This window comes from Prionailurus viverrinus, unplaced genomic scaffold (genome assembly GCF_022837055.1).
Source record: "Prionailurus viverrinus isolate Anna unplaced genomic scaffold, UM_Priviv_1.0 scaffold_35, whole genome shotgun sequence".
Lineage (NCBI taxonomy): Eukaryota > Metazoa > Chordata > Mammalia > Carnivora > Felidae > Prionailurus > Prionailurus viverrinus.
The window spans coordinates 3,005,317-3,032,635 of NW_025927605.1; the positions used below are offsets into that span (position 1 = coordinate 3,005,317).

Here is a 27,319-nt window from a genome sequence, read left to right on the forward strand (position 1 = left end):
TTCAGCATGGAGCCCAACATGGAGTTCAGTCCCATGACCCTGGGATCATGACCTGAGCCCCTGTTTTTTGTTTGTTTGATTGATTTTAATTTTTTTTTTAACATTTATTTATATCTGAGAGAGAGAGTACATGTGCACGCAGGGGAGGGACAGAGAGAGAGAGAGAGAGAGAGAGATGATCTGAAGCAGGCTCCATGCTGTGAGCACAACTTGATGTGTGGCCCAAACTCATGACTGTGAGATCACTAACTGAGCCGAAACCAAGAGTCGGATGCTTCTGACTGAGCCACCCAGGCGCCCCTGGTTATATATAACGCAAAATGACGGTCCCTGGTAATTCTGCTCCCTGCCTACACTCTGGGGCTTAGAGGTTGTCACTGTTAACACTGAAAAAGTTCTTGCTTCTTGGTGTCACAAGACATTTTAGTGCCAGTAGGGGGCGCCTGGGTGGCTCAGTCGGTTGGGCGTCCGACTCATGTCTCATGATCCGACTCAGGTCATGATCTCACGGTTTGTGGGTTCGAGCCCCGCATCAGGCTCTGTGCTGTCAATGCAGAGCCTGCTTCAGATCCTCTGTCTCCCTCACTCTACTCCTCCTCCAGCTTCTCTCTCTTTCTCAAAAATAAACATAAAAAAATTTTTTTTTAAATAAATAAAAACAAAAAGAAGAAACTTTTGGCTGGCCTTGGTCTCTTGGGAAGTGCATAGCTGGAGTAAGAAGTGTACTTTTTTTTGTTTGCTTTTTTATGTTTATTTTTGAATGAGAGAGAGAGAGAGAGAGAGAGAGAGAGAGAGATGGAGCACCATGGTGGGGGGGTGCGGGAGAGGGAGACAGAATCTAAAGCAGGCTGTAGGCTCTGAGCTGTCAGTACAGAGTCGACATGGGGCTCGAACTCCTGAACTGTGAGATCATGACCTGAACCACCTGAGTCGGATGCTGAACCGACTGAGCCACTCAGGTGTCCCAGAAGTGTACTTTTTTAGTTTGACAGAGTCCTAGGACCTCTGTCCTTGCCTGTGCCTCTGAGCAGGTCAGATCCAATCAGATTAGATTCTGGTTAGATCAGGGACTTCAGAGGGTACCCACTGCCCTTTCACAACTCTTCCTTGCACCCCATCTCAATTTTCCAGGCTATTATTTGACCAAAGCCAGCGTCTCTTCATTTTCTAGCCAAGTTGTCAGTTAGGACTCTTGGTGCCTCTGAGCCCTGCCTGATTTGGAACAGATTTTCCTGCTGCGGTGCTGCCCACAGCAACTCTGGATGGGTTCCACTAACTAATGGGCTTTTTTTTGTTCCTTGGCAGATCGGGGGCACTGAGGAATATAAGATCTGCCGGGGCATCAAGGAGGGCCGCATCACCAAGCCCGTGGTCTGCTGGTGCATTGGGACCTGTGCCACCATGTTCTCCTCTGAGGTACGGCCGGGACAGGTCACTCCTGGACAGGAAGCCCGAAGAGGGGCATTCGAGGTGAACCGTGTGGTCCTCTCATTAAGCAGCTGGTTCCTGCAATGAACATATTTACTTGCTTGGTTACTGCAAGGTCTGGTCAGGGTCCTGCTCTCTAGGAGGTTAAATCCAGTTGGGGGAGGCAGTCGTCAACAGATTAAGGCCAGAACAAGGCTCTGAGTCCCTGCTTGGCGTGGGGCACACTTCTGTCTGGAGGAGTTGAGATGGCTTCACAGGGAAGGTAACGCTTGCACTGCGAAGGAGTTTGCTGAGCGAAAGGGACACAGAGGAGGGAGAGCACGCACCCCAGACGCATTGCTGGGGCAGGGCGTGGGGAGAGGCTGTACGTGAAAGTGCCCGGAGGCATAAAGTGAGTGCAGCTCGTCACCGGCATCCAACAGAAATGCTCCCGGGTCACCTGGCTCCTGCTGAGTATGGCAAGCCAGGCTGCGGCCCCAGTACTCCAGCTCACAGGACCCTCTGTCGTGAAGATGGTCCATCCAGTGATGACAAAACCGAGGAAACAAACACTTGTCCTTGATGAGTGATCAATAGTTGGGCAGGCTCTGAGTGTGAGGCCATAAGTGCTGTGTGCAGATGAAGATAACAGTTGGCCAGAAGGCTTCCTGCAACAGTGATAATCCCTACGCTGAAGCCCTCCACCCTTCCTGCCAGTAAGCCTGTCACCCTGTTCTTTCTCCCTGGAATGCCTGCCTTCCCCTCTGATATTCCATACCCACGTCACAGGGACAGTATTTGTGTAGTTGCAAAATGCTCCTCTCCTTCAAAGCAGCGGTTCCGTTCCTGCAGATTTATCATTGGGGTCTGCATGCAAAAATATTTCAGCATGTGTGCAAGGATACTCGCAATGTTGTAAGGGCAGAGAGCGGAACGGCCTGAATGCTGCTGGCCAGGAGAGGGTATGTCATCCTGGCGCCAGCCATGTGATAGAAACCCGGGCAGGCAGGAGAAGAATGAGGTAGATCTTGATGTGTTGGCATAGAAAGAATATGTTACATCAAGTATTAATGGTGCGAGTTTTTTTTTTTTTTTTTCTTCCCAAGTAAATAAGAGGAAAGGTCATAGAATCATGCCTGTCTTTCAGACGTGACCTCTACTCTCACAGGCTAGAATCAGCTCTAGGTGGATCTGTGTGACCAGGGCAGGTCATTTGGCCTCTCCGTGCCTCAGTTTCTTGAGGTGTAAAATGGGGCTGATTCTGGGTTGTTGTGTGGCTTACGTAAGAAAGTAATTGAGGGGCGCCTGGGTGGCTCAGTCGGTTAAGCAACTGACTTCGGCTCAGGTCGTGATCTCACGGTTCATGGGTTCAAGCCCCGCATCGGGCTCTGTGCTGACAGCTCAGAGCCTGGAGCCTGCTTCAGATTCTGTGTCTCCTTCTCTCTGTCCCTCCCCCACTTGTTCTCTCTCTCTCTCTCTCTCTCTCTCTCTCTCTCAAAAATAAATAAAATGTAAAAGAAAAAAAATTTTTTTTAAAAGAAAGTAATTGGAAAGGTCTGGCACATACAGGTTTTAGCAGATACTTGTTTCCATTCTTTAATTCACCTATTCCATGAACCTCTTCATGATCCTTCTGGACTGTTTTCCTCTCCACCTCAGCAGCCAAAAATAATTCCTCCCTCCCCCTGCATTGTTTCTCTTAACCAGCTCTCCATTACCAGCCCTTCACCTCCCAACCCCTACTATGCTGAGGACACCCCCAAGAGGTCAAGGACCTAACTCTTCTGTTTCTGGCTGGGCACTGCTCATCACCCCAGGGATAGGACAGGTCCTCAAGGTGTTTTATTTTTGTTTTTCCATTAATTTTTTTTTATTGTTTTATTTATTTTTGAGACAGAGAGAGACAGCATGAGCAGGGGAGGGGCAGAGAGAGAGGGAGACGCGGAATCCGAAGCAGGCTCCAGGCTCTGAGCTGTCAGCACAGAGCCTGACGTGGGGCTCGAATTCACAAACCGCAAGATCATGACCTAAGCGAAAGTCGGACGCTTAACCGACTGAGTCACCCAGGTGCCCCTTTCCATTAATTGTTTAAAAGTTAATTTTAAGAGAGAGAGAGCACATGTGAGTAAAAGCTGGGGAGGTGCAGAGAGAGAATGCCCAAGCAGGCTCTGCACTGCCAGTGCAGGGCCCTCTGTGGGGCTCGAACTCACAAATTGTGAGATTGTGACCTGAGCCGAAACCAAGAGTCAGATGCTTAATGGACTAAGCCATCCAGGCATCCCTCAATTAATTTTTTAAAACATTACAAAATTTCAGGCGTATACAAATGGAGTATAGTACAGTGACTACCCAGCTAATGAGTGATTTTTGATTTCTTAAACAGGCCACATGACCTTGCAGAACTTTCTGCCCTGTAGAGGAGGTAAGATAGGTATACAACAAAATCTCCACATGTTGGCCAGCAGAGTCTGCTCCTCAGGAAGACAGAATTCAGAACTGGGCAATGGGAGTAGAGACCAGGGGTATTGGCGAGGTGGCACTTTTCAGAACTGTGTTCCATAGAACACCGGTCCAGTAGCAGTGGTCCTCAAAACAAAAACCAACCAGAAAGGGGAGCTTCTATAAATTATGAATATGTAGTGTAACCTCCCTTTTTAAAACTTTGATTTTAGCTTTGAGGAATCTCAGAATTAAACCTATTGAACTTCCTTGAACTCAGCATTTTCTATTTGTTTGCATATAGAATCTCTTTTCCTTCCCACCCCTTCCACCATGCAGGTTCAGTCCTATAAAGAATGCATTGGGAGCCTGCAATTTAAAGCATACGTTTTTGGGTTGGGTGTTGCTAACCAGAGCTGTAGTTCAGACCTGATTTTCAACACTTAAGGCCCCTTTTGTTATGCCTAGTGGGTAAGAGCACTGGGAGAGGCCCTATTGCCTGACTTCAGATGCTACCGTATCCTACCTGTGTGGCCTTGGGCAGGTTACTTTACCTCTTTTATTTACCACTTTTATTTCTTTTCTTATTAGAAGTAGCCGTAGCTACCGAAAGATGAAGTGAGTAAAGCACATAGGAGAGTGAGTGGATGTAGTTATTCAAACAGATTAAGTATTTTTATGATTACCTGCCTCACCCCACCCTGACTGGGGCTTTGTAGTACATCTCATGTCGTTACCTCATTTTCCCCATTGCGTGGTCAAAAGACACAATTACTTAGCTCTTCGCGTTGGTTTTCTCTTCCCTGTTGCTCCCTTCCCGTAGCCAGTCACCCCCTGTGCCCTTGGGCTTAGAGTTTACCTCACTGTGCGCCCAGGCAGAAGGGGGCATTGCTTATCGGCTCCAGGTGATTGTTGCCCTGTGGGAATATAGACCTGGTGGTGCACGATCTGACTTTTTATTTATTTATTTATTTTTATTTTTTTAAAACCATTTTATTTTTTAAGTACTCTGCCCCCATCATGGGCCTTGAACTCATGACCCCAAGATCAAGAGTGGCATGGTCCATGGATTAAGCCAGCTAGGCGCCCCACAATCTGACTTAGAAAAAAAACTTTTTAATAATTTTTTTAAAATGTTTGTTTATTTTTGAGAGAGAGACAGAGCTCTAGCAGGGGAGGGGCAGAGAGAGAGGGAGACACAGAATCTGAAGCAGGCTCCGAGCTCCAAGCTGGCACAGAGCCCAACACGGGGCTTGAACTCATGAACCGTGAGATCATGACCTGAGCTGAAGCCGGATGCTTAACTGACTGAGCCACCCAGGTGCCCCTCCACAATGTGACTTTTTAAAAAGAAGCTAGGGGGCGCCTGGGTGGCTCAGTCGGTTAAGTGTCCAACTTCAGCTCAGGTCAGGATCTCGTGGTCCGTGAGTTCGAGCCCCGGGTCGGGCTCTGGGCTGATGGCTTAGAGGCTGGATCCTGCTTCTGATTCTGTGTCTCCCTCTCTCTCTGCCCCTCCCCCGTTCATGCTCTGTCTCTCTCTGTCCCAAAAATAAATAAACGTAAAAAAAATTAACTTAAAAAAAAAAAAAAGAAGCTAGGAATTTGTACTTTTACGTGAGATTTTTTTTTTTTTTATTGGACTTATTTTATTACAAAGTATGTGCAGGACAATCAGATCCTGTTTGTGAGGATCAGCTCAACCTCTGGTTGCCAGCCTGCGCCTTCACTTCTCACAGTGGTTCACAACTACCAGCCGTTCTCCATCCTCCCCATCAACCGCTGCCAGGGGGGCAGGGGGAGCTGAGTGCAGGTGTTTGTGGAGTTGGGCCGCCAGGCTTTATGTTCTGGCTCCCATACACACCAGCGGTGTGACCCTCAGTAAGCTCCTGAACTTCTTGGTGCCTCAGTTTCCTCTTCTGTAAATTGAGCGTTATTTGGCGTCCCTGTTGAATGAGCCTGTGTGAGGCTTGAATGAGGCGGTTCACTATAGAGTGTTTAACAGGGTCCGGCCTGTAATCGGTACCGACATTCCGGAGCCTTTGTGGCCTTTCCCCGGAGGGATTCACAAACTGGGTAAAAGCTGCTCCCCGTTGCCTTCCAGGTACAGTTTGGCCATGCCGGAGCTTGTGCCAACCAGGCTTCTGAAACTGCAGTAGCCAAGAACCAGGCTTTGAAGGAGGCAGGGGTGTTTGTGCCCCCAAGCTTCGATGAACTGGGAGAAATCATCCAGTGAGTGGACCGTGGGGAGGACACCAGCCTCCGGTTCCCTTTCCGGAACACCCCCTTCCCCCCCCCTCCCCCCCCCCCCCCCGAGGATACCAGCTGCTGTGACACAGAGGTGACACAGTGTGTCAGCGTGCTGGAGTGTTAGAGGTGTTAGGTGTGGAGTGTAACTGTTGAGATAGTCTGAAATCTTTATCCTCTTTTCGGTTTTTGTTTTGTTTGTAGGCACAGCAATTACAGGCCATTCAGACTGCTATTAAAACATGTTCACTTTCTGAGCCTACCTACTTGGCTGTCCCTTAAATAAGAGATGAGCATAGAAACATTTAGAAGGTGTCAGCCCTAATTGATTGATAAACAATGGCTACTCATTGTGTCTTCTCCTTCCTCCCCTCTGTCCTTCCTTGGCCTCCAGATTCAGCTTTCTATAAAGCCCCATGGGGTTGGGTGGGGGGGTGAGGGAGAGTCTTGGCCAGAACCTGTTTTCATTTAGGAATCCACCTGGTGTAGGGCATTGTCAGGAGGGGCTACAAAGCTAGGAAACCTGGAGTTTTGGGGTTAGATGGAGCAACGTTCCTAGGATGGCTTAGAAGACCCCAGAGGCATAAAATGCACACGGATGTCTTCTTCTCTCCTTCCCTTCCCCTGCCTCTCAGGTCTGTGTACGAAGATCTTGTGGCCAAAGGAGTCATCGTACCTGCTCAGGAGGTGCCGCCTCCAACGGTGCCAATGGACTACTCCTGGGCCAGGGTAGGTTTCGCTGAGGGGTGGGTTTCCTGTTGATTTGGCTGCAGTCCCTGGAAACCAGGCCCTGCCCTACTAGCTGGGGGCAACCCTGTAATCACTGCTCTGGCCTCCAAACCATTCCCCCGACGGCAGCTCTACTCCAAGGGCATAGATTAGAAAAAACCCACAGCAAGTATTCTTTGATTCCAGCCCCTCCTTGTGTGCTGGAGCTTGTGAGCTGGCCCCTTCTGACCAACGGGTAAAACAGATACAGGGCCCAAGAGGGCGAAGAGCAGCATGTATGTCCCACAGCCTTGTGGCCTGGTTGGAAATGGGGGCTGAGGACAGACAACGCCCCCTAGAGTTGTTTGCACTTGCTGAGGGGTTTCCGGGTGAAGTAGAGTGTCTACTCTGCCTGCTTGTCTAAGCGGCAGAGATGAAGAGCTAATGTTTGAAGTACACGAGAACTCTCTGAGATCAGATCAGTTTTTATTTGTTTATTTATTTTTAATGTTTTATTTATTTATTTTTAAAAAATGTTTTATTTATTTTTAAGACCGAGAGACAGACCATGAATGGGGAGGGGCAGAGAGAGAGGGAGACACAGAATCCGAAGCAGGCTCCAGACTCTGAGCTGTCAGCACAGAGCCCGACGCGGGGCTCGAACTCACAAACTGTGAGATCATGACCTGAGCCGAAGTTGGACGCTTAACCAACTGAGCCACCCAGGCACCCCAATGTTTTATTTATTTTTGAAAGAGAGCAGGAGCAAGAGCGGGGAGGGACAGAAGGGAGCAGAAGATCCAAAGCGGGCCCTGTGCTGACAGCAGCAAGCCCAATGTGGGGCTCGAACTCACAAACAGAGATCGTGACCTGAGCTGATGTTCGGACGCTTAACCAACTTAGCCACCCAAGTGCCCCTGAAATCAGTTTTTAAAAGACCACTACAAAAATGGGTAGGAAATGGCCTTTCAACTTGAAAAAATGCTCAGTCTCACTCATTATAAGAAGGTGCCAAAGTAAAAGCTGTGATACCAGTTTTCCCCTTTTGAGGTCAACAAAGAAAACAGTTCTTTGATAATATGTTGTGTTTGTATGGGTGTGAGGAACTTTGTGCGTTTGTTCCCTGAAGGTGGGTGTGGAACTTGGCACCACCCTTTCTGAAAGGCCATTGGGTAATCTCAGGTTTCAGAGCGCTGGCACCTGGGGTGCCTGGCTGTGTCTGTTGGTGGAGTGTGCGACTCTTGATCTGATACTTGTGAGTTCAAGCCCCGGGTTAGGTGTAGAGATTACTAAAAAAAGAAAAGAAAAGAGAAAAGAAAAGAAAAGAAGTGCTCACACCTGATGGCGTAATTCCTATCTAGAAAGCTATTTCAGGGAAGTGCTCGCACATTCACACAAATGTGTTCAAGATTTTTCCACCTGATGGTTATCAGCAGAAGAACAGCTAACTTGTGGTTTTGCCATAGGATAGGATATCATACAGCAGTTAAAAGGAATGAACCAGATCTATGTATGTGCCTTCATTTATGGAGCTCAAATTCATTGAGTAAATGGAGTATTATGAGATAGTATATCACGATTATGAAAAACCTATGTACACAAAAACACTTTATGTATTCTCCATGTGTCTATATATAGATAAAAGTGGAGAAAGGCCAGACAGATGGCCCTTAAACTGACAAACACTAAGGCAGAAAGGCATTTTACAATGAAAATTGATCAGGGATAATTGGAGAAATGGGCTTATGCAGAGTTGGCATCCATGTCCCCATTGTACCCCAACTGTAGAAGCTGGAAGTTCAGCTCAGTCCCTTCCCCTGGGTGAAGGACATCTTGAGGGAATCCCCTATTTGCACAGCCCCCTGCTCATTACGTTTTGGTGGGGGCTTGGCAACTGAACGTGGAGTGCTAGAAAAATTTCCCTTCAGATTCATTCTTGCATTTCTAAGCCGGGTGAGTTTGGGTTGGCTTCTGCTGGGACATCTTTGTGAGGCGAAAATGAACCTGTGGGTGGAAATCGCACATGGCACTCCTATTTTCTATGACTGAAATGATACAACGAAAGGGTTTTTGTGCTTCTTTCTTGGGAGGAGTTTGAGCGTCGGTACCTGGAACACTTTGGTTCTGGCAGTGCAGACAGTGAGGCAGTCCTGGAAGAATCTCTGTGGTCATATCGTGCTGCTTCCCCCTGCCCCCATCTTTGCTCAGGAGCTGGGCTTGATCCGCAAACCTGCCTCATTCATGACCAGCATCTGTGACGAGCGAGGACAGGAGCTCATCTACGCGGGCATGCCCATCACCGAGGTCTTCAAGGAAGAGATGGGCATTGGCGGGGTCCTCGGCCTCCTCTGGTTCCAGAGAAGGTGAGGCATGGAGGTCAGAAGATGGCTGGACACTGCCATCTTTGACTCAGAGTTAAGGATTTTCCCCTGAAAAGGGAGTGGGGGCTGGGTAGCCTTGGGGAATACGTCCAGGACTAATCTTTATGGCCACAGATCAATTGCAAGGCCAGAAGAGATACTGGCTGTTCCTGGGTCTTCCAAGGACAGAAAGGACAGTCTCAACTAAGTAGAAAGCAGTGACCTCATCAGGGATCTTGGATCAGCCCCTGTCCTTGGCACTCTTAAAGAAATAAGAGTAAATGTAGGCCTCTTGAGAGAGGTCTGGATGGGTCTGGTAGCTCAGAGTGCAGGCCTGATAGAGTTGCTAAATAGGCATGAAGTACCTTATATATTAGGTTGTCTCTCTTATCAGCCTGAGTGTTAGAATAAATTGGTTTCTCTGCAACTCCCAAACATAGCCCTCCCCTGGGACTGACAGCTGGGCAAGGGGGCCAGTGAATAATACTTAATTCACAGAGCCCTGGCTTGGGGTGGCCTTGGGCTCTGCCCAATGTCTTGGTTTGTGTCATGCCCTCAGCTGCAGAGATAGTTCTCGGCCCAGTTTTGGGCCCTTCCTGGGAGAAGTTCATGGCGTTGTAACACCTCTGCAGATTTCCCTGTCTGTTCTTGCATCCCTATATCTCCAGACTTCATTTTTTTTTTTTTTTTTAATTTTTAAGTGTTTCTTCATGGGGCGGGGGGGAGGGGCAGAGACAGAGACACAGAAAGCAGGCTTCAGGCTCTGAGCTGTCAGTGCAGAGCCCGACGTGGGGCTCGAACCCACGAATTGTAAGATCATGACTTGAGCCAAAGTCGGACACTTAACCAACTGAGCCACCCAGGCGCCCCCAGACTTCATTCCTAATCATCAGTTGAGAGGTTGAACACTGCAGGAGACCTGGGGCTTACTACACTGGGAAAGGGACAGGAGTCTCACTTCTCCATATGGCACGTAGAAGGAAGTCATAAGTACAGGTTAAATTCTGTTGCAACGACTCATGCTGGAAGCCATTGTCTAAAGAAGAGATTGTCAACCCCCAGTGGCTAACTCTGTATTAAAAGCAGTATTTGCTATCAGTGAGTTAGGAGCTGCTCAAGAATTGGAGGTTTTTGCCTCTAGAGTTGCTTGATACAGTAGTAGACATGGGAGCCAGCAGGTGCTTGGCTTTGTGGGTCAGCGTAGCTCCTGTTCAGCGGCTCGCCTCTGTTCCAACCCTCGTCTTAGTGCCCCTTTCCTCCCCCTCTAGGTTGCCCAAGTATGCCTGCCAGTTCATTGAGATGTGCCTGATGGTGACAGCGGATCACGGGCCAGCCGTGTCTGGGGCTCACAACACCATCATCTGTGCTCGGGCTGGGAAGGACCTGGTTTCCAGCCTCACCTCGGGGCTGCTCACTATTGTGAGTACTGGCCTCCCGGGAGATGAGATCCGTAGGGGACACATGGTTATGCTGACATGCACTTGGCTGTCACAGGGTCCTAGAAGGAGCCTCAGAGTGTAAAACCCCGTGCTGGGGCGGTTCAGGGCATGCTGGATTGGTCTGCGAAGCTGAGGGAGTCTCTTCCAGCTCAGGGCATGTGGGCTTGCTTGTCCTACAGGGGGACCGGTTTGGGGGTGCCCTGGATGCAGCTGCCAAGATGTTCAGCAAAGCCTTTGACAGCGGCATTATCCCCATGGAGTTTGTGAACAAGATGAAGAAGGAAGGAAAGCTGATTATGGGCATTGGTCACCGAGTGAAATCGGTAAGTCGTGGCTCTCCTGAAGGACTGACCTGCATGCAGGTGGAGGCATTATTTTAGTGGGGAACACCCAGGCCCTTGACTCTCAACGTGCAAAGCTTTGGCTGTGTTGACAGATGTCAAAGATCAGGCAGCTGTTTTTCCGTTATACTGCAGAATGCCTTTAAATAGATTTCCATTAGAACCACGTCGGTATGGACTCCAGAAAGGAAGGAACGTAGAAGCCTGAGCGTGGCAGTATAAGTGTGATGTTCTGTCTGAAAGAGGCCCTGTGCCGTGGACTGGAGCAGTGCTATCTGCTTGGGAACTGGGTGTTGGGAGTTGGCTGGCATCTGAACCATTTCTCTGCCCCACTGACCGATTATGGTTTAGTGTGGGTGTCTTAGCAGACGGTGGAGGCGCAGAGCTTTTCTTGAGATTTCAGGGGTGCTTTGCTGCCCCACGCCAACAAGTGCTTGCCAGTCTAAAAACTAAGAACTCTGTAGAACTTTGTTACAGCTGGAGGAGGCCGGGGCCACTGAACTCTTGGGCAGCATGGTTCGTGGCTAGAACCTAAGACTTTTGGTTGGAGAGTAGGTGAGCTGCGAGCCCCCTGCTGCTTAAACCGAGGCCTGTTGTTGAACTCAGTTAACATCTCCAGGTCTCAATTCCTTGTCTGTAACATAAAAGGCAGAACCTACAGTTTGTTTTGAGGCTCAAGTGAGATTCAAGAGGACTTTAGAAACCTTAAGCCCTACAGCAGGGTCATAATCTGTGCTGCATGGAATCAAGACACATGGATCAGGTCCCTAAAACACACCTCCTGGATAAAATATAAACATTTGTGTTCATCTGTGGCAGGAGCACAAACATGTCTTTTTTTTTTTTTTAAGTTTATTTATTTATTTTGAGAGAGTATGTGGGAGGAGCAGAGAGAGAGAGAGAGAGAGCGAGAATCTGAAACAGGCTCTGCACTGTCAGTGCGGAGTCCAGTGCAGGCCTTGAACCCATGATCCGTGAGATCACGACCTGAGCGAGATCACGACCTGAAACCAAGAGGGGGACGCTTAACTGACTGAGCCACCCAGGCGCCCCCAACAGGTCTCTTCATGGCAGTGTCAGGGTGGGTTCCTCTGTAACTTTGGGTCACTTTCTAGATAAACAACCCAGACATGCGAGTGCAGATCCTCAAAGATTATGTCAAACAGCACTTCCCTGCCACCCCCCTGCTTGACTATGCGCTGGAAGTCGAGAAGATTACCACCTCGAAGGTAAAGGAGAAAATATCCCTAATTTCCAACTCATTGTTGTGGGTGAATTTCTTGGGGAAAACAAGAGCCAGCCTAGCTTCTGATTGTGCAGCCAAAATCAAATCTGGTGTTCTGGGAAATTTTATTTCTGTTGTAGTACTAAGTTCAACAAATACATACTGTCAGCTAGGTGTTGGGTCCTTTGCTAGACATTGGGAATTGAACTGACTCTCTCTTTCCTAACCAGCTATGATGTTTTGGTGGGAGGTTTTTAAATTGTGGTCAGAAATTGTAGTTCTATTACTAGTAGTAATTGTGGAAAATTACAAAGAAAAAATGAGAAATGATGAGAAGTGCTTTGAATTTTTTGCCTTCCCAGAAACCAAATCTTATCCTGAACGTAGACGGTTTCATCGGAGTTGCCTTTGTAGACATGCTTAGAAACTGTGGGTCCTTCACTCGGTGAGCTCTGTGGTCATTTTCTTCTACTTCCTTCCTTCCTTCCTTCCTTCCTTCCTTCCTTCCTTCCTCCCTTCCTCCCTTGAGACGGACAGACATTGAGCGTGTTGGACAGAGGCAGAGAGAGGGAGAGGGGGAGAGAGAGAGAGAGAGAGAGAGAGAGAGGGAAGGAGACAACACTCCAAGCAGAGCCTGATGTGTGACTCAAACTCACAAACTGTGAGATCACGACATGAGCTGAAGTTGGACACTTCGATTAAGCCACCCATTTTCTTCTTCTTTACATTTATTGATGCTTGCTTGCGGTTTCCTTCCAGTTCTGAAAGCAATACATGATCATTACAGAGGATTTAGAAAGTATGGAGAGGTATAAAGAAGAAAACAAAAATTGTCTGCAGTCCTACCACCCAGAGCACCCTTTTTCTCCTTTGATACCAAAGAGATCTACTTTCTCGTTCCTGGGCAGAAGTCGTACTGTCTGTGGGGAGGAGGGGGGGGTCATGTGGGCCGTTTTAAAACCACAGGTTGATTGTGTGTTTGCAGGGAGGAAGCTGATGAATATATTGACATTGGAGCCCTCAATGGCATCTTTGTGCTGGGAAGGAGTATGGGCTTCATTGGTGAGTTGGTAGTTGTTGTTATTAAGAGTTTGGTTTGGTCCCCGCCCCAGCCCCCCCCACCCCCATGGTTCAGCTGTAACACCTGGGTGGCAAGTTTCTACTAGGAAGATGTCACAGGATCTTCATCATCGTTTCTAATCCTTCCTTTCTTACTCTAACTTCCCCCTTTATATTCATTCCATGGTTCCTTTGTTCTTGGAAATGGCTGAGTGCTAGTCCAGGCAAACAGAATGAAATCCCACAGTTGCCTTTTAGCCAGGCTGGTATCCGCTTGTGTGGTGGATCTGGATTTACTTCATTTTTTTTGTATTAGATTTTCTGTCCTCATCTTCTCCCCCTCGCCAAACTTTTAGCAGATCTCTCACCAACTCTCTTTTTGTTTGTTTGTTTGTTTATTTTTGAAAGAGAGAGAAAGAGAGACAGAGTGCGGGCAGGGGAGGGGCAGAGAGAGAGAGGGAGACACAGAATCTGAAGCAGGCTCCAGGCTCCGAGCGGTCAGCACAGAGCCTGACGTGGGGCTCGAACTCAGGAACCGTGAGATCATGACCTGAGCCGAAGTTGGAGGCCTAAGCGACTGAGCCACCCTGGCGCCCCCGACTACCCACCAACTCTTAACAAAAAGATGCCTTTGCCCCATTTCAGGACACTATCTCGATCAGAAGAGGCTGAAGCAGGGGCTGTATCGTCACCCTTGGGATGATATTTCATATGTTCTTCCGGAACACATGAGCATGTAACTGAGCCCGGAACCATATGTCAGTGAAGTGAAGACAAGAACTCATCCCCTGGGAAGTAGCGTGCACACGGCTGGCACTGGAGCTTGCTAGAAAATGGGCCTGGAATGTAAACAGCTGCTGGTGTACAGGCACTGATGACACCCACAGGCTAACACTGTTCATTCCACACCAGGAAGCTTAGTACTTTTTTTTATAAGCATAGAAATAAAAACCAAGCCAATACTTGTGACCTTTGCTCTGCTACCTGCTGTATTTATTATATGGAAGCATCTAAGCACTGTAAGGATAGTGTTCCTCATTGTAGGGTGTTATGACGTTGCTTTCTTTTTTCCTTTAGTTAAAATTTTTTTCCCTTGGAGGAAGAGAATGAAACTTTTAAGACCTCAAGGTACTATCAGTTTAAAGCATCCCTAATGTCTTATTTTCCCACTTTCCTTTCCTCCTCATATAACCTGAAGAACATTGTGTTAATCTGATTTTTAAAGATCTTTTTGTTATGTTATGTGTTAAGGGTTTGTTTGGTATCTCACTGTAATGTTCTATGTTGCAGACCAAACTCTGTTTACGTCAGGGGGATGGGACCGTTGCATCCTTAGCCATTGTCACAAAACATGTGGAGTAGTAATTTAAAATGTAAAGTTGTAACATACATATGTTTAAAATGGAAACGCAAAGCAAAAAAAAAAAGCTGTGAAATGTTTCGTGTTCTATGTCCTCTGTATTTATGCAACTGATTTATCAGTCTGCTAATGAAGTGTGGGTTCAAGGATTCGTCTCCAGCCAGTTTGCATCTATAATCCAGCAAGATTCTGGCAGCTGCCAGCTCAGTCTCTTCTCTGTATTATCAGTTTGGTTTCAATAAACTATATAGTAACAATAAAGACACACTACTGTCTCATGCCATCCATATCCTTTCCTCTCCATTCCTTTGAACGGTGCTAATTGTTTCACTACATGTCATTTTAAAAATGTTCATCCATCTCTACACACACACACACACACACACACAGAACTCATCAAAACACTAACTTCAACCCCCCTGCTCAGGGGGGCCCTGGCTGGCTCAGTAGGTGGAGCATGCAACTGGATCTTGGGTTCGTGGGTTCGAGCCCCATGTTGGGTGTAGAGATTACTAAAAAAATAAACTTCTTAAAAATGTTGGGGGAAAAAAAAAACAACCCTGCCTTCTCCCTTGAATCGGTACCTCTCCATTTTCAGTGAATAGGAACAAAGCTGTAACCCAGATGCTTAAGCCAAAAGCTCGAGTCCTCCTCTCTTCCACTTCTCTGGTTGTCCCATCTTACGGATTCAGCCTTTCATTATCCCTCTGTTCTATCTATATGCTAACTAATGCCCCTACTTCCACTTTTTCATTATTTCTTCAGCCACCAGTGATATTTTAAAGCATGCATCTAATGGAGCCACTCCCTTGCTTAATAAAACCCCAAAGTGACGTTTATTCATCTTTTAAACAAGTATGTTTGCAACAGTAACTACGGACCAAACATTACGTAAAACACAAGCATCCCTAAGCGTTCTCCTAACAGATACTATCCAATTTGTGGAAGATGAATTGGTTCCGAGATACTGAGTAACTTGCTCGCCCTCGTCCACTGAGCGGGGGCTCGGTCTCAAGTTTTTTTTTCATGTTTACTCCAAAGCCATTTTAAATCTTTAAAAATACACTGTCGCCACCCGAGACACTAACAATGGGTGACGGGCCAGGGTGGCTTTTGTCCTACAAAATGACCACGAAGAGCGTGCCACTCTGACGGGTAGGAGACCCGACACGTGGGAGGGAGGTCGGCGAGGGGGGGTGGGGGGGGCAGCCCTACCCAGCTCTCTCCAGCTCTCCAAGGTGGCGCGGCTCCGGGCGGGAGCGGCCGCGCGTGCGCACACTAGCGGCGCCCAGCTCCGCCCTGCGCCCACTATTTATTCCCAGAATTCCTCTGTGTCGCACCAGAACGGCTGAATCGTTCCGAGACTGCGGAGGTCGGGCGCGGCGGCGTCAAGATGGCGGCGGCGGCGGTGGCGGCGGCAGCGGCGGCGGCAGCGGCAGCATCTCTTCAGGTGCTGGAGATGGAGAGCATGGAGACGGCCGCCGCCGGATCGGCAGGGCTGGCCGCCGAAGTCCGAGGCAGCGGCACGGTGGACTTCGGGTCTGGGCCCGGCATATCTGCAATGGAAGCGAGCGGGGGCGATCCGGGCCCGGAGGCCGAGGATTTCGAGTGCAGCTCTCACTGCTCGGAGCTGTCTTGGAGGCAGAACGAGCAGCGGCGCCAAGGCCTCTTCTGCGACATTACCTTATGCTTCGGCGGCGCGGGCGGCCGAGAGTTCCGGGCCCACCGCTCGGTGCTGGCCGCCGCCACCGAATACTTCACGCCCCTGCTCTCGGGCCAGTTCTCGGAGTCCCGCTCGGGCAGGGTGGAGATGCGCAAGTGGAGCTCGGAGCCCGGGCCCGAGCCCGACACGGTGGAAGCCGTTATCGAATACATGTACACCGGGCGCATCCGCGTCAGCACGGGCAGCGTGCACGAGGTGCTGGAGTTGGCCGACAGGTAGGCGGGATGCGGGGGGCCGCGCGCCGGGCGGCGGAGAGGCTCGCCCACCGAAGGCCGCATCCCGGGAGGGGGCGGGGGAGGCGGGGAGGCAGGGCCTGCGGGTGGGACTCGAGGGAGCCCGTACAAGATGCGTTTGTTTGCGGCTTGTTGAGCGTCTACTGTGTGCTGTGGGGCGGCCACTGCGCTGGGCACAGAGGATGCGGCCGGTCTGATGAGGGCGCCCTGCGCTTAGGGAGCTCAGATTCCAGGTGGAGGGACAAAGGCAATGAAAAAGAAAATCAGCGCTGTGTTGACATTTAAAAAGGATGAAAGGACAGTGATTGGTAGAGGAGAGACCTTTTTGAGGAGGTGACGTTTAGACCGATCTCTAAACGGCAAGAAAGAACTGGCCATGCAGAGATGGGGGTGAACATTCCAGGCAGAGAGCGCCAAGGCCCTCAGTCAGGATCCAGTTCGGCTTGAAGAACTAAAGGAAATACCCAATGGAGCTGGGTCTAATGGGTGAAGGGTTTGCGAAATGCTCTGGAATAAGGAATTTGGTTTTTACTATGAGGTGGGAAGCTGAGTAAAGAAACTTCCTGATTTCATTATTTTATTTTATTTTATTTTATTTTTAATTTTTTTAACGTTTATTATTGAGACAGACACAAGAGTGTGAGCAGGGGAGGGGTAGAGAGAGGAGGAGACACAGAATCCGAAACAGGCTCCAGGCTCTGAGCTGTCAGCACACAGCCCGACGCGGGGCTCGAACTCACAAACTGCAAGATCATGACCTGAGCCGAAGTCGGTCACCCAACCAACTGAGCCACCCAGGTGCCCCTATTTTATTTTATTTTTGATATTTATTTATTTTTGAGACAGAGCATGAGTGGGGGAGGGGCAGAGAAAGAGGGAGACAGAATCTGAAGCAGGTTCCAGGCTTTGAGCTGTCTGCACAGAGCCTGACACAGGGCTTGAGCTCGTCAACCGCGAGATCATGACCTGAGCCGAAGTCAGATGCTGAACGGACCCAGCCACCTAGGCGCCCCTGATTTCATTATTTTAAAAGAGGATTCTGCTACAGTGGAAAATGGATTGTACGGAGCAGGAACGGATGCTTCAGAGACTGGTTAGGAGGCAGGTGAATGCCATTTTTAGAGATGTGGAGGACTCCCTTTTGGCAGTATTATTTTACCAGGAACATGATTTTAACAAATACCTATTGAGTGCCTGTTAATGCATCAGATCAGACACTGGGTTCTAAGGTGCTGGGACTTCCTGGTGAACAAAACAGACAAAAGTCCCTTTCCTCATTGCGCTCACACTGGTAGATGGGCAATAAATAATTAAAATAGATGGCGTGTTGGATGATTGTTACAGCTTTGATGAGAAATTCAGCATAGAAAGTGCTCGTAGAGAGGAGCTGTGTTTTTTAATTGGGTAGATAGAGAATGCCTCATGAAGAAGACATTTTGCAAAGAACTGAAGGAGGTGAGGTAAAGAGTGTTTCAGGGGGCGCCTGGGTGGCTCAGTCGGTTAAGTGTCCGACTTCGGTTCAGGTCATGATCTCATGGTTCGTGAGTTCAAGCCCCGCGTCGGGCTCTGTGCTGACAGCTCAGAGCCTGGAGCCTGTTTCAGATTCTGTGTCTCCCTCTCTCTCTCACCCTCCCCTGTTCATGCTCTGTCTCTCTCTGTCTCAAAAATAAATAAACGTTAAAAAAAAAAAAAAAAGAGTGTTTCAGGTTGAGGACACAGGTGGAAAGGCCTGAGGTGGGGCTTATCTGGATGTTTGAGAATAGCGGGAGGCCAGCATGGCTAGATCAAATGGGTGCAGGTTGAGAGGGGTGGGAGAGGCCCCAGGGTGGTGATGGGGGATGGATCCAGATTCCATAGGGCTTGTTGGCCTGGTGAAGGACTTGAGCTCTTATTTTGAATGAAATAGGAAGGTTTGGGGCAGAGGAACAATGAAATGTGATTTGAAGAATTCTGTGATGAATAAAGGATGGGGCAGTGAGGAAGGGGCTGCAAAGGCAGAAGCAAAAAGATTAGGGGGTTGTTGGAATGGAATGGTGACAGAGGCTTGGATTGAAGAAGGAGAAGTAAAGATGATAAGTGCTTCAGTTCTAGATATGTTTGGAAGGTAGAGGGGACAAATTTGCTGATGGATTTGATACAGAGTGTAAGGGAAAGGACTGCTGGTTTTTGATGCAAGCAATTGGAAAGATGGAGTTATTTATTTATTAAGATGTGGGAGAGTGTAGGAAAGCAAGTTTGGGAAGACCAGGAGTTTGGTTTGGGTCCAGGAAATGTCTGAATAGGCAGTTGGATATAAGAACATTGGGAGGAATATGGCATATAAGATGGTAATTAAAGCCATGGGACTGGATGAAAAATTACTTAGGAAGAGAGTGTAGACAGAGAAGGGGCAGGATTGAGCCCTGGGGTTCCAAAATGTTAAAGAGGAACCAGTAGAGGAGATGGGTCTCACAGGAAGCCTTAAAAAAAAAAAAAAAAAAAAAAAAGGTATAGAGGAGGGAGTAGCCTATCCTGTGAACTGTCAACCGTAAGTGATCCCCGCATTTGGCAATATAGAGACCCTTGATGGCATTAGCAGGAGCCATTTAAGTTAAGTCTTCCTATAAAGAGGGTCAGAATAATGGTACACACGGACATGTTTGGAGAAGAGTCCAGGGAGGTCTTTTTCCCCTATCTAAGATAGATACTAGAGCTTGTTTGTGTGCTGAAGAAAAATGAATCAGTGGAAGAGGAGAACTTCATGTTACAGGATGGGGGAATTCTTGCAGGAGCAAAGTCCTTGAAATCAAGAAGGGGATAGAATCAGTATTAATAATGGAAAAGTTGGACTGGGAAGGCAGAATATAGGGTAAAGCTACAGGCACATTGGGTGGTGGTAAGATGAAGTTTCTGATTGCTTGTTTTCTCATAGCCCAAGTTTGGATCATTCATGAGAGGGTGGGGTAGGGTGGGGCAGGTGTAGATTTGAGAGAGAGGTTTGTTGAATGAAAATGAGTAGAGAAAGGTCATTGCACCCACTCAAGCTATGTTTGTGTCTCACGTGGGCTCATTTTTCAGATTTGCTCCTGCTTTATAGGGGAGTTGGGGGTTAGGAGAGAACATCTCAGGCAGTTGAACTTCTGTCCATCTGTCAGCTGCTTGAGCAGCTGCCTTGTGATGGGCACTAAGTGCCTGGCAACCGTCATATCTAACCTTACCCATGAGCTCTGAGGCAAGAGCTCTCTCCCTACCGCCTGAGTACTCTGTCGATCATACCTACCTTCAAGGGCACTTACAAGGAAATAATAGGAAGTGCCTAGCACATGGAACATGCCTAGTATACGTTAGCTATTATTGTCATCGAGCAATGTTTCTAAACACCCTATCCAAGGGAATATGTCAGAATTATCTGGAGCGCCATGCCAAAGATAGGAGCTCCAGGTAGGGGGTGCGAGCAGCCTGGGAATCTAGTGACCCTGGCACCCAGACATCTTTGAGAGTCACTAGAGCTCTTACCACTCTACCTTGTCTTTGTCTTCTAAGATGGTATGTTCCCTGAAGATGGTGAAGGAAGCCTGTCGTACTCATCTTTATATCCTAGTTAGATGGGTACTAAGCGCGATAACTGTAATAACAAATGGTTGAATTGAGAGCCCTGAATTGAGAGGCCTGGACTGATAAAGTCCATATTTTGTTTAAAGTTCTCAGTTCTGGGGACTTACTCTTATTAAAGCAGTGGTCTCAAAGTGGCCATCCTTGGGACTGAGTTCTGCTAGATTTATGGATTTAGCTGAAACTTGTGGTATGTAATTTAACTTCAAATGAATTTAGGAGGTCAGACAACTTCTAGTCAGCAACATGCCAGACCCCTTCCATATGTTCGTTACTGTTGTTTGAGTTTGCCTTGCCATCCCCTCCCCCCATCATCTGCTGCCCAAGGAGAAAGCTCTAGTGAAGAGGAGATTGAAACCTTCAACACAAGGCCTCCACTGCTGTTCCTTCTGATACTGGACAGAGCCTCCCAGGAACCACAGTTCCTATACCATCTAGTCAAGGCTTAATAAAGTATCTTGCTGAGACCCTGCCTCAAAGAAAAGGCTGGTGACTGACAAGGGATTAGGACAGGAATAGCATAGACAGGTTTGGATTGGGAATTGCCTTTGCCAATAAAAATAAAGTATGGAACTATTGTACTTTATTTTTATTGGTTTTTTTTTTTTTTTAAGTTTATTAATTGATTTTGAGAGAGACAGAGACAGCACAAGTGGGGAAGGGGCAGAGAGACAGGGAAAAAGAATCTCAAGCAGGCTCCGCACAGAGCCTGATGCAGGGCTCGAACTTGAGAAACTATGAGATCATGACCTGAGCTGAAACCAAGATTCCGATGCTTAACTGCCTGAGCCACCCAGGTGCCCTTATTAAGTTAATTTTAATTCCAGTATAGTTAACATACAGTGTTATATTAGCTTCAAGTGTATAACATGGTGATTCAACAAGTCTGTACATTACCCAGTGCTTACCATAATAAGTGTACACTCCCCAATCTCCATCACCCATTTCACCACCCCCCCACCATCCAGTTTGTTCTCTGTAGTTAAGAGTCCGTTTCTTGGTTTGTCTCTCTTTTTTTCCCCTTTGCATGTTTGTTTTGTTTCTTAAATTCCACACAGGTGTGAAATCCTATGGTATTTCTTTCTCTGACTGTTGTACTTTTTATTAAAGGATATGTTCCAGAAAAACTTACATAATGAAAAGCACCACTGTGTGTATGTTACATGTATCATGTATAGTTGTATATATATTATATAATATGCATAATTAAAAAATATATATATATATAAAGATGACTTTATATATGCTTTTAAATATACTTTTCAGCATAATGGGGCGCCTGGGTGGCTCAGTCAATTGGGCATCCGACTTCGGCTCAGGTCATGATCTTGTGGTTCATGAGTTTGAGGCCCACGTTCGGCTCTCTGCTATCAGCACAGAGCCTGCTTCAGATCCTCTGTCCCCCTGTGTCTCTGCCCCTCTCCTGCTTGTTCTCTCTCTCCTCTCTCTCAAAATAAATAAACTTTAAAAAATTATTAAAAAATAAATACGCTTTTCAGCATCATCCTTTTTAATTTGGGGGGATTTACCCTTTTTCAGATGTTGGGCATAAAATGAAATGAAGCTTACCATTTCAGTTTGTATAAACATGTTAACATGTATAACATGTTCTCAAAATGCAGCCACATAAAATGTGCACATTTGAAAATTTTTTCTTTTCTTGATTTTAGGTTCCTGTTAATTCGTTTAAAAGAATTCTGTGGAGAATTTCTCAAGAAGAAACTTCATCTCTCTAATTGTGTGGCCATTCATAGCTTAGCTCACATGTATACTCTGAGCCAACTTGCTCTGAAAGCTGCCGATATGATACGGAGAAATTTCCACAAAGTAATTCAGGATGAAGAATTTTATACTTTACCTTTCCATCTCATTCGAGACTGGCTGTCGGACTTGGAAATCACGGTTGATTCTGAAGAGGTTCTCTTTGAAACAGTGTTGAAGTGGGTTCAGAGAAACGCTGAAGAGAGAGAGAGATACTTTGAAGAACTTTTTAAATTGCTCAGATTGTCCCAGATGAAACCTACTTACCTTACTCGGCATGTCAAACCAGAGAGGCTGGTGGCCAATAATGAAGTTTGCGTCAAGTTAGTGGCCGATGCAGTGGAGAGGCATGCTCTGAGAGCTGAAAACATACAGTCTGGCACCTTCCAGCATCCTGCCTCTCATGTCTCATTATTACCTCGCTATGGGCAAAACATGGACGTGATCATGGTTATTGGAGGCGTGTCAGAAGGAGGGGATTATTTAAGTGAATGTGTAGGGTATTTTGTCGATGAGGACAGATGGGTAAACCTGCCCCATATTCATAATCACCTTGATGGACATGCGGTTGCAGTAACAGAGTCCTACGTGTATGTTGCTGGATCGATGGAACCAGGGTTTGCTAAAACTGTGGAAAGATACAACCCAAATTTGAATACCTGGGAACATGTTTGTAGTCTGATGACAAGAAAGCATTCTTTTGGGTTAACAGAAGTCAAAGGGAAGCTCTACAGCATTGGAGGGCATGGCAACTTCAGCCCTGGCTTCAAAGACGTGACTGTTTATAATCCTGAGCTTGATAAATGGCACAACTTGGAATCAGCACCAAAGATCCTCCGGGATGTCAAAGCGCTAGCCATCGAAGACCGGTTTGTGTACATCGCTGCCCGCACTCCCGTGGACCGGGACACCGAAGATGGGTTAAAGGCTGTAATTACCTGCTATGATACGGAGACTCGACAGTGGCAAGATGTGGAATCTTTGCCGCTTATTGACAATTACTGCTTTTTCCAAATGTCTGTGGTCAATTCAAACTTTTACCAGACGGCATCATGCTGTCCCAAGAGTTATTCTTTAGAAAATGAAGAGGCAGTAAGAAAAATTGCCAGCCAAGTGTCCGATGAGATCCTTGAGAGCTTACCTCCCGAAGTCCTAAGCATCGAAGGAGCGGCTATCTGCTATTACAGAGATGACGTTTTCATTATTGGAGGCTGGAAAAACAGCGATGATATCGACAAACAGTACCGGAAAGAAGCCTACCGATATTGTGCCGAAAGAAAGCGGTGGATGCTTCTTCCTCCCATGCCACAGCCTCGTTGTAGAGCCACTGCTTGCCACGTGAGGATCCCGTACCGGTACTTGCATGGCACACAGAGATATCCTATGCCTCAAAACTTAATGTGGCAGAAGGACCGCATCAGACAGATGCAAGAAATACATCGGCACGCCCTGAACATGCGAAGAGTGCCAAGCTCTCAGATTGAATGCTAGGTGCTCTAATAGGTGCAGCTTAAAACAGTTGTGCCTGTCTTGTGAGGCTGAAGATCCCCAGACTGTTACTTGAAAAAGTATGTCGATAACTTATTTTCTACCTAACCTGATTATTGCCCCATATAAAGGAAACACAGTTAAAAACTGAAGAATGGGAAACACGATTTAATATGTGGTAATTTTTGTTGGTGTGCAGTCTTTGTCTGTCTTCGGTTTGTGTGGATGTGCTAGCCAAGTTAGATCTTATTAATGACAAGTGGAAGAACCAGGTATAGTTACTTGGCTGTTTTTCTGCCAACAAGTGAAAACTCCTTTGTCTTAGGGACTTGATGTTTTGAACATGCTTTAAGCAACAGTTTTATTTGCACGTTTACTTTGATACTCCTTTTAATTTTTTCCTGAATGGTTGGTGGTTTTGAAAAGAGCAGAACTTACGCATTGAGCCCTCATCTGCAGGAGGTATGTGCAATAGTGAGACTGAGATTTGAAGGGAAAAGCACAATGTTTCGGCAGGATGGTTTCTGAATATTTGCATTGATGTTTTGTTGTATGTGTTTATCTAGAAATGTTGTTGTGTTTATTTTTAGAAGAGATGACTAGTGAGAAATTTGTGATTGGCCCCATTATTTTTTGAATATTTTCCATTTCTTCAGCAACCGTTCTAGACTGGGAGCCATCACTCTGAGATGATGGTAGTTGGCAAGAGTGTTGATCTTTAGCTCATTGACTTAATACGGAGGACGTTATGTATATGAAATTTGTTTTTCTAAGAAGAAAAGTAGTATTATTAGGTAGACTGAGCAAAGGCATTAAAACATGTAAACACTTTTTTCAGAAGTTGCAGGCGTATTTGAAGATAAGTTAATGAGTGTAAATAATGCCTATGACAATCGATACAACAATGCCTTCAGTTTTAAATTGTCCTCTAAAGTATATTGTATAGAGTCCTCCTCATTCTTTCTAAAAGAAACTTTTCTCAAAATGGGAAGGAAGTGACAATTGAGAGAAATGTTGCGTAAGAGAAGCCTTACTGTTTCTCAGCCCTGACTGTTCTAGTAGTTTATCCAGTTTCCCTAGACTTTTATTCAGACTTTACCTGAGCCTCGAATACCAAATTTAGATGCATAATTAAGGCTCTTAAAAATTTATTGCTTTAGTTATCTTTTATTTATTCTTATGCATTCTTCTGATTCTCTAACACACTCCCAAGTTTTATACAAATGAGAACTCAGTTAACATAAAGGACTCCTGCTCTAATGGTTTGCAAAATGGCTCCATTGTATATGTTTCTTATTTCTTTCAGAATATCATCTTCTTAGACATTCCAGGATACTGTTTTAGGAGTTGAACTCCAAGTGCAGTGATTATTTTTTTCCCTAGACCATTATACTTAACCTTCTTACTGTATCAAACATCAAAAGGAAAAAAGCACAACCAGAAATTTTGGCTCTCAATTTGCTGCAAGACTATTAATATCTAGTCCCTGGACTCTATACTAAGAGCTTTCCTGAAATTTTTAAGTTGGTATCCTTGCCTAGGACAAAGTTTTTCAATAAATGTGTCGGAAATCTGCTTTAAAACCATTTAATTTAGATTGGAGTGGGGGTCGTAAACTTTAAGTCCTATTTCTGTATGAGGATATATTATCCTACACCACCTCTACCATTTTATCAATTTCCATTTGTAGTTATTTTAATAAAAGCCATTTCAATTCTGAGAAGTGCTCATTCTTAGTTGTGAGAGGTCTATGCACATGAGGCAGAAAAGCTCGTTGAGTGATGTTCTCGTCTCTGATAGACTATGCCGCCTAGCAAACTTCCTCTTCTTAGTGGTGAAGTAACTCAGCAGCTCACTAAAATGGCAGTTTCTGTCTAGGAGGTGTGATGTAAGGTTTTTGGATCTTATCTCTGAGTTGTCTTCTGAGACTGTCACTACCAAGTTTTTGGAGGGTGGCCTTTTTTCACATGATGCGACAAATTATAACTCATAAGATTTAGGTATAATCTGGTTCTGAAAACTTGATTGAAACTGTTGTTTTTTAACTCAGCAGGCAGCGTAGGCCATGGCTGAAAAGAAGGGGTAAGTCCTTCCTTGCATGATGATGTGTGCAGGTTTTCCTGATTACTGAATTTCTAATTTTCATATTTGAATTCACACGTCTGACTTCACATCAATAACTTGTGTCTCTGAAATATCCTAACTAACTTGTTAATAGGAAAGGAAACCAGATTTGCTTAAATCTGTTCAAGGCTGACATTCTGAAATTCTAAACTGGAAATAACTTCCAGAGTATTTGGAAAGGTTTTGATTATGACAACCAGCCTAAAGTGGCTCTTTGGGAAAGAAATTTCCTTTCTGATGAAAAACTTAAAGAATGTGTTTGGTCATTTAAACTTCTAAAAAGACAGCTTCACATGTATTCAAGCGAACCTTTTGTTGTTGTTGCTTTTGTTTTTGTTTTGTGGAAGGATAAAAGAGGACCAAAAAGTAATACCTTTACCTAACCCCTGGCGTGACTTCTATCTTGGAATGGAGGTCCTCCACCTCCACCTACCCCACCGTGGTTTTTAAAAAAACAAACCCGTGGTGTATATTGAGAATGTCAGTCATGAGCTTAGTGTGTAAGTAGTACATCTCACTTGCAGACGTTTGCATGATGTCTTGTAGATCTTGTATATCCAACTTTGCTTTTGCTGTGCCAACTCAAAAATATTTTGCTAAAAAAAAATCTCAAAATTGATTGACATCAGTTTTGTTTTTATCACTTAGTTTTATATAGTATTGCTGGGACCAAAAACTTTTAAAATACATAGAACAGAAGTTTGAAGCTGGAAAGATAGTGTTTATCGAAGACTTGTGTGCTTTTGCTCTTTAAACTCTTCAGGCTACTGGTAAGGCAGTTTCTAGGGCACTCTTTTTTCTCTGTTTCTTGACTAGTGTAGCATGTCATATGTTTAAATACTTCATTCTCTGCTTCATAATTCTAATGAGACACTGTACTGCAGGTAGACAAGTAAACTAAACATAAATTTTAGTTACTTGGCCTAATCAAACATAGATAAAGGGACTTTTTTGTACTTTCCTCAAATTAAGCTTAAATTAAAAGGGTGTGTTGGCCACATTTCCTGTCTTTTGAAAGTCTACAGAATTGTGAAGTAGGTTCCCTGCCTCCATTAGCAAAATAGGGTATTTCTAGGTTGCCATTTAACTGTAGAATATTTGAGAAACGCTTTGGTCTCTCCTTTAATTATCAAACATTTTGGCACAGTCCATCACTGCAGTTTGTTGCTTTCTTGAGAATAGTCCATTTTTGTTGTTATAATGCCTACATTATAACGTGCTCTGGTCATTGGAAACCAAACAGCTCATAGTTGAGTGACATAATACAATAACAATAACATAATATAGTAGCCATCTCGCTTCAAGGAATTTAATTAGATAGCCAAATAACTGCTCTTTGTTGATTACCTTCGTAGGGCTTTTGTCTTACTCTCTGAGCATCACTACGAATGTCTGACACTGAAGCACATACAGTAGAGCACTTGTTCACTTAATCCTCCTGCATAATGCACTTGTGAAAAATTAAGCTTGCTAGATGTTTGAAGACTATGGTCCATGTGCTAGGGCTCACTGAGTTATTTGTAAAATACATATTTAGTTCAAGCTGATACACAGTGACTTTTGGGGGCTATCAGTATCCAAGCCCCTACTCTACTCAAAGTATAAACTTGGCTATCTCCCTTTAAGTCAGAGGAGATGTAGAATTTAGGACGCTTTTGAGACATCACATTGTAAAATAGCCTGTTTTATGTTCCTAAAACTATCTTGTTCTGTGTTGAAGCTATCAGTTGTCTCAATGTAAGTTTTAAATAAACATATTTCTTTAGAGCTGGTTTGTACCGTGTGACTTTTCCCTTTTAATGATACACTGTTGGATA

General features: G+C 45.8%; 2 protein-coding genes across 4 annotated transcripts in view; both read left to right on the top strand.

Moving 5' to 3' along the window:
* Positions 1-14,847, top strand: part of ACLY (ATP citrate lyase) — a 48,716-nt gene extending 33,869 nt beyond the window's left edge. For all 3 annotated transcript variants that reach the window (XM_047845432.1, XM_047845433.1, XM_047845434.1), the window contains 10 exons: positions 1,306-1,416; positions 5,948-6,075; positions 6,726-6,819; positions 9,007-9,161; positions 10,427-10,577; positions 10,777-10,920; positions 12,054-12,167; positions 12,526-12,608; positions 13,149-13,225; positions 13,868-14,847. In XM_047845432.1, coding sequence (XP_047701388.1) covers positions 1,306-1,416; positions 5,948-6,075; positions 6,726-6,819; positions 9,007-9,161; positions 10,427-10,577; positions 10,777-10,920; positions 12,054-12,167; positions 12,526-12,608; positions 13,149-13,225; positions 13,868-13,962 — 1,152 coding nt within the window. In that variant the 3' untranslated portion in view covers positions 13,963-14,847. The remainder of the gene's footprint in view (positions 1-1,305; positions 1,417-5,947; positions 6,076-6,725; positions 6,820-9,006; positions 9,162-10,426; positions 10,578-10,776; positions 10,921-12,053; positions 12,168-12,525; positions 12,609-13,148; positions 13,226-13,867) is intronic.
* A 978-nt stretch (positions 14,848-15,825) lies between these two features.
* Positions 15,826-27,269, top strand: KLHL11 (kelch like family member 11). The gene is made up of 2 exons (XM_047845435.1): positions 15,826-16,520; positions 21,800-27,269. Exons 1-2 carry the CDS (start codon positions 15,976-15,978, stop codon positions 23,379-23,381), a joined length of 2,127 nt encoding a protein of 708 aa, XP_047701391.1. The 5' UTR covers positions 15,826-15,975; the 3' UTR covers positions 23,382-27,269.
* The last annotated feature ends 50 nt before the right edge of the window (positions 27,270-27,319 follow it).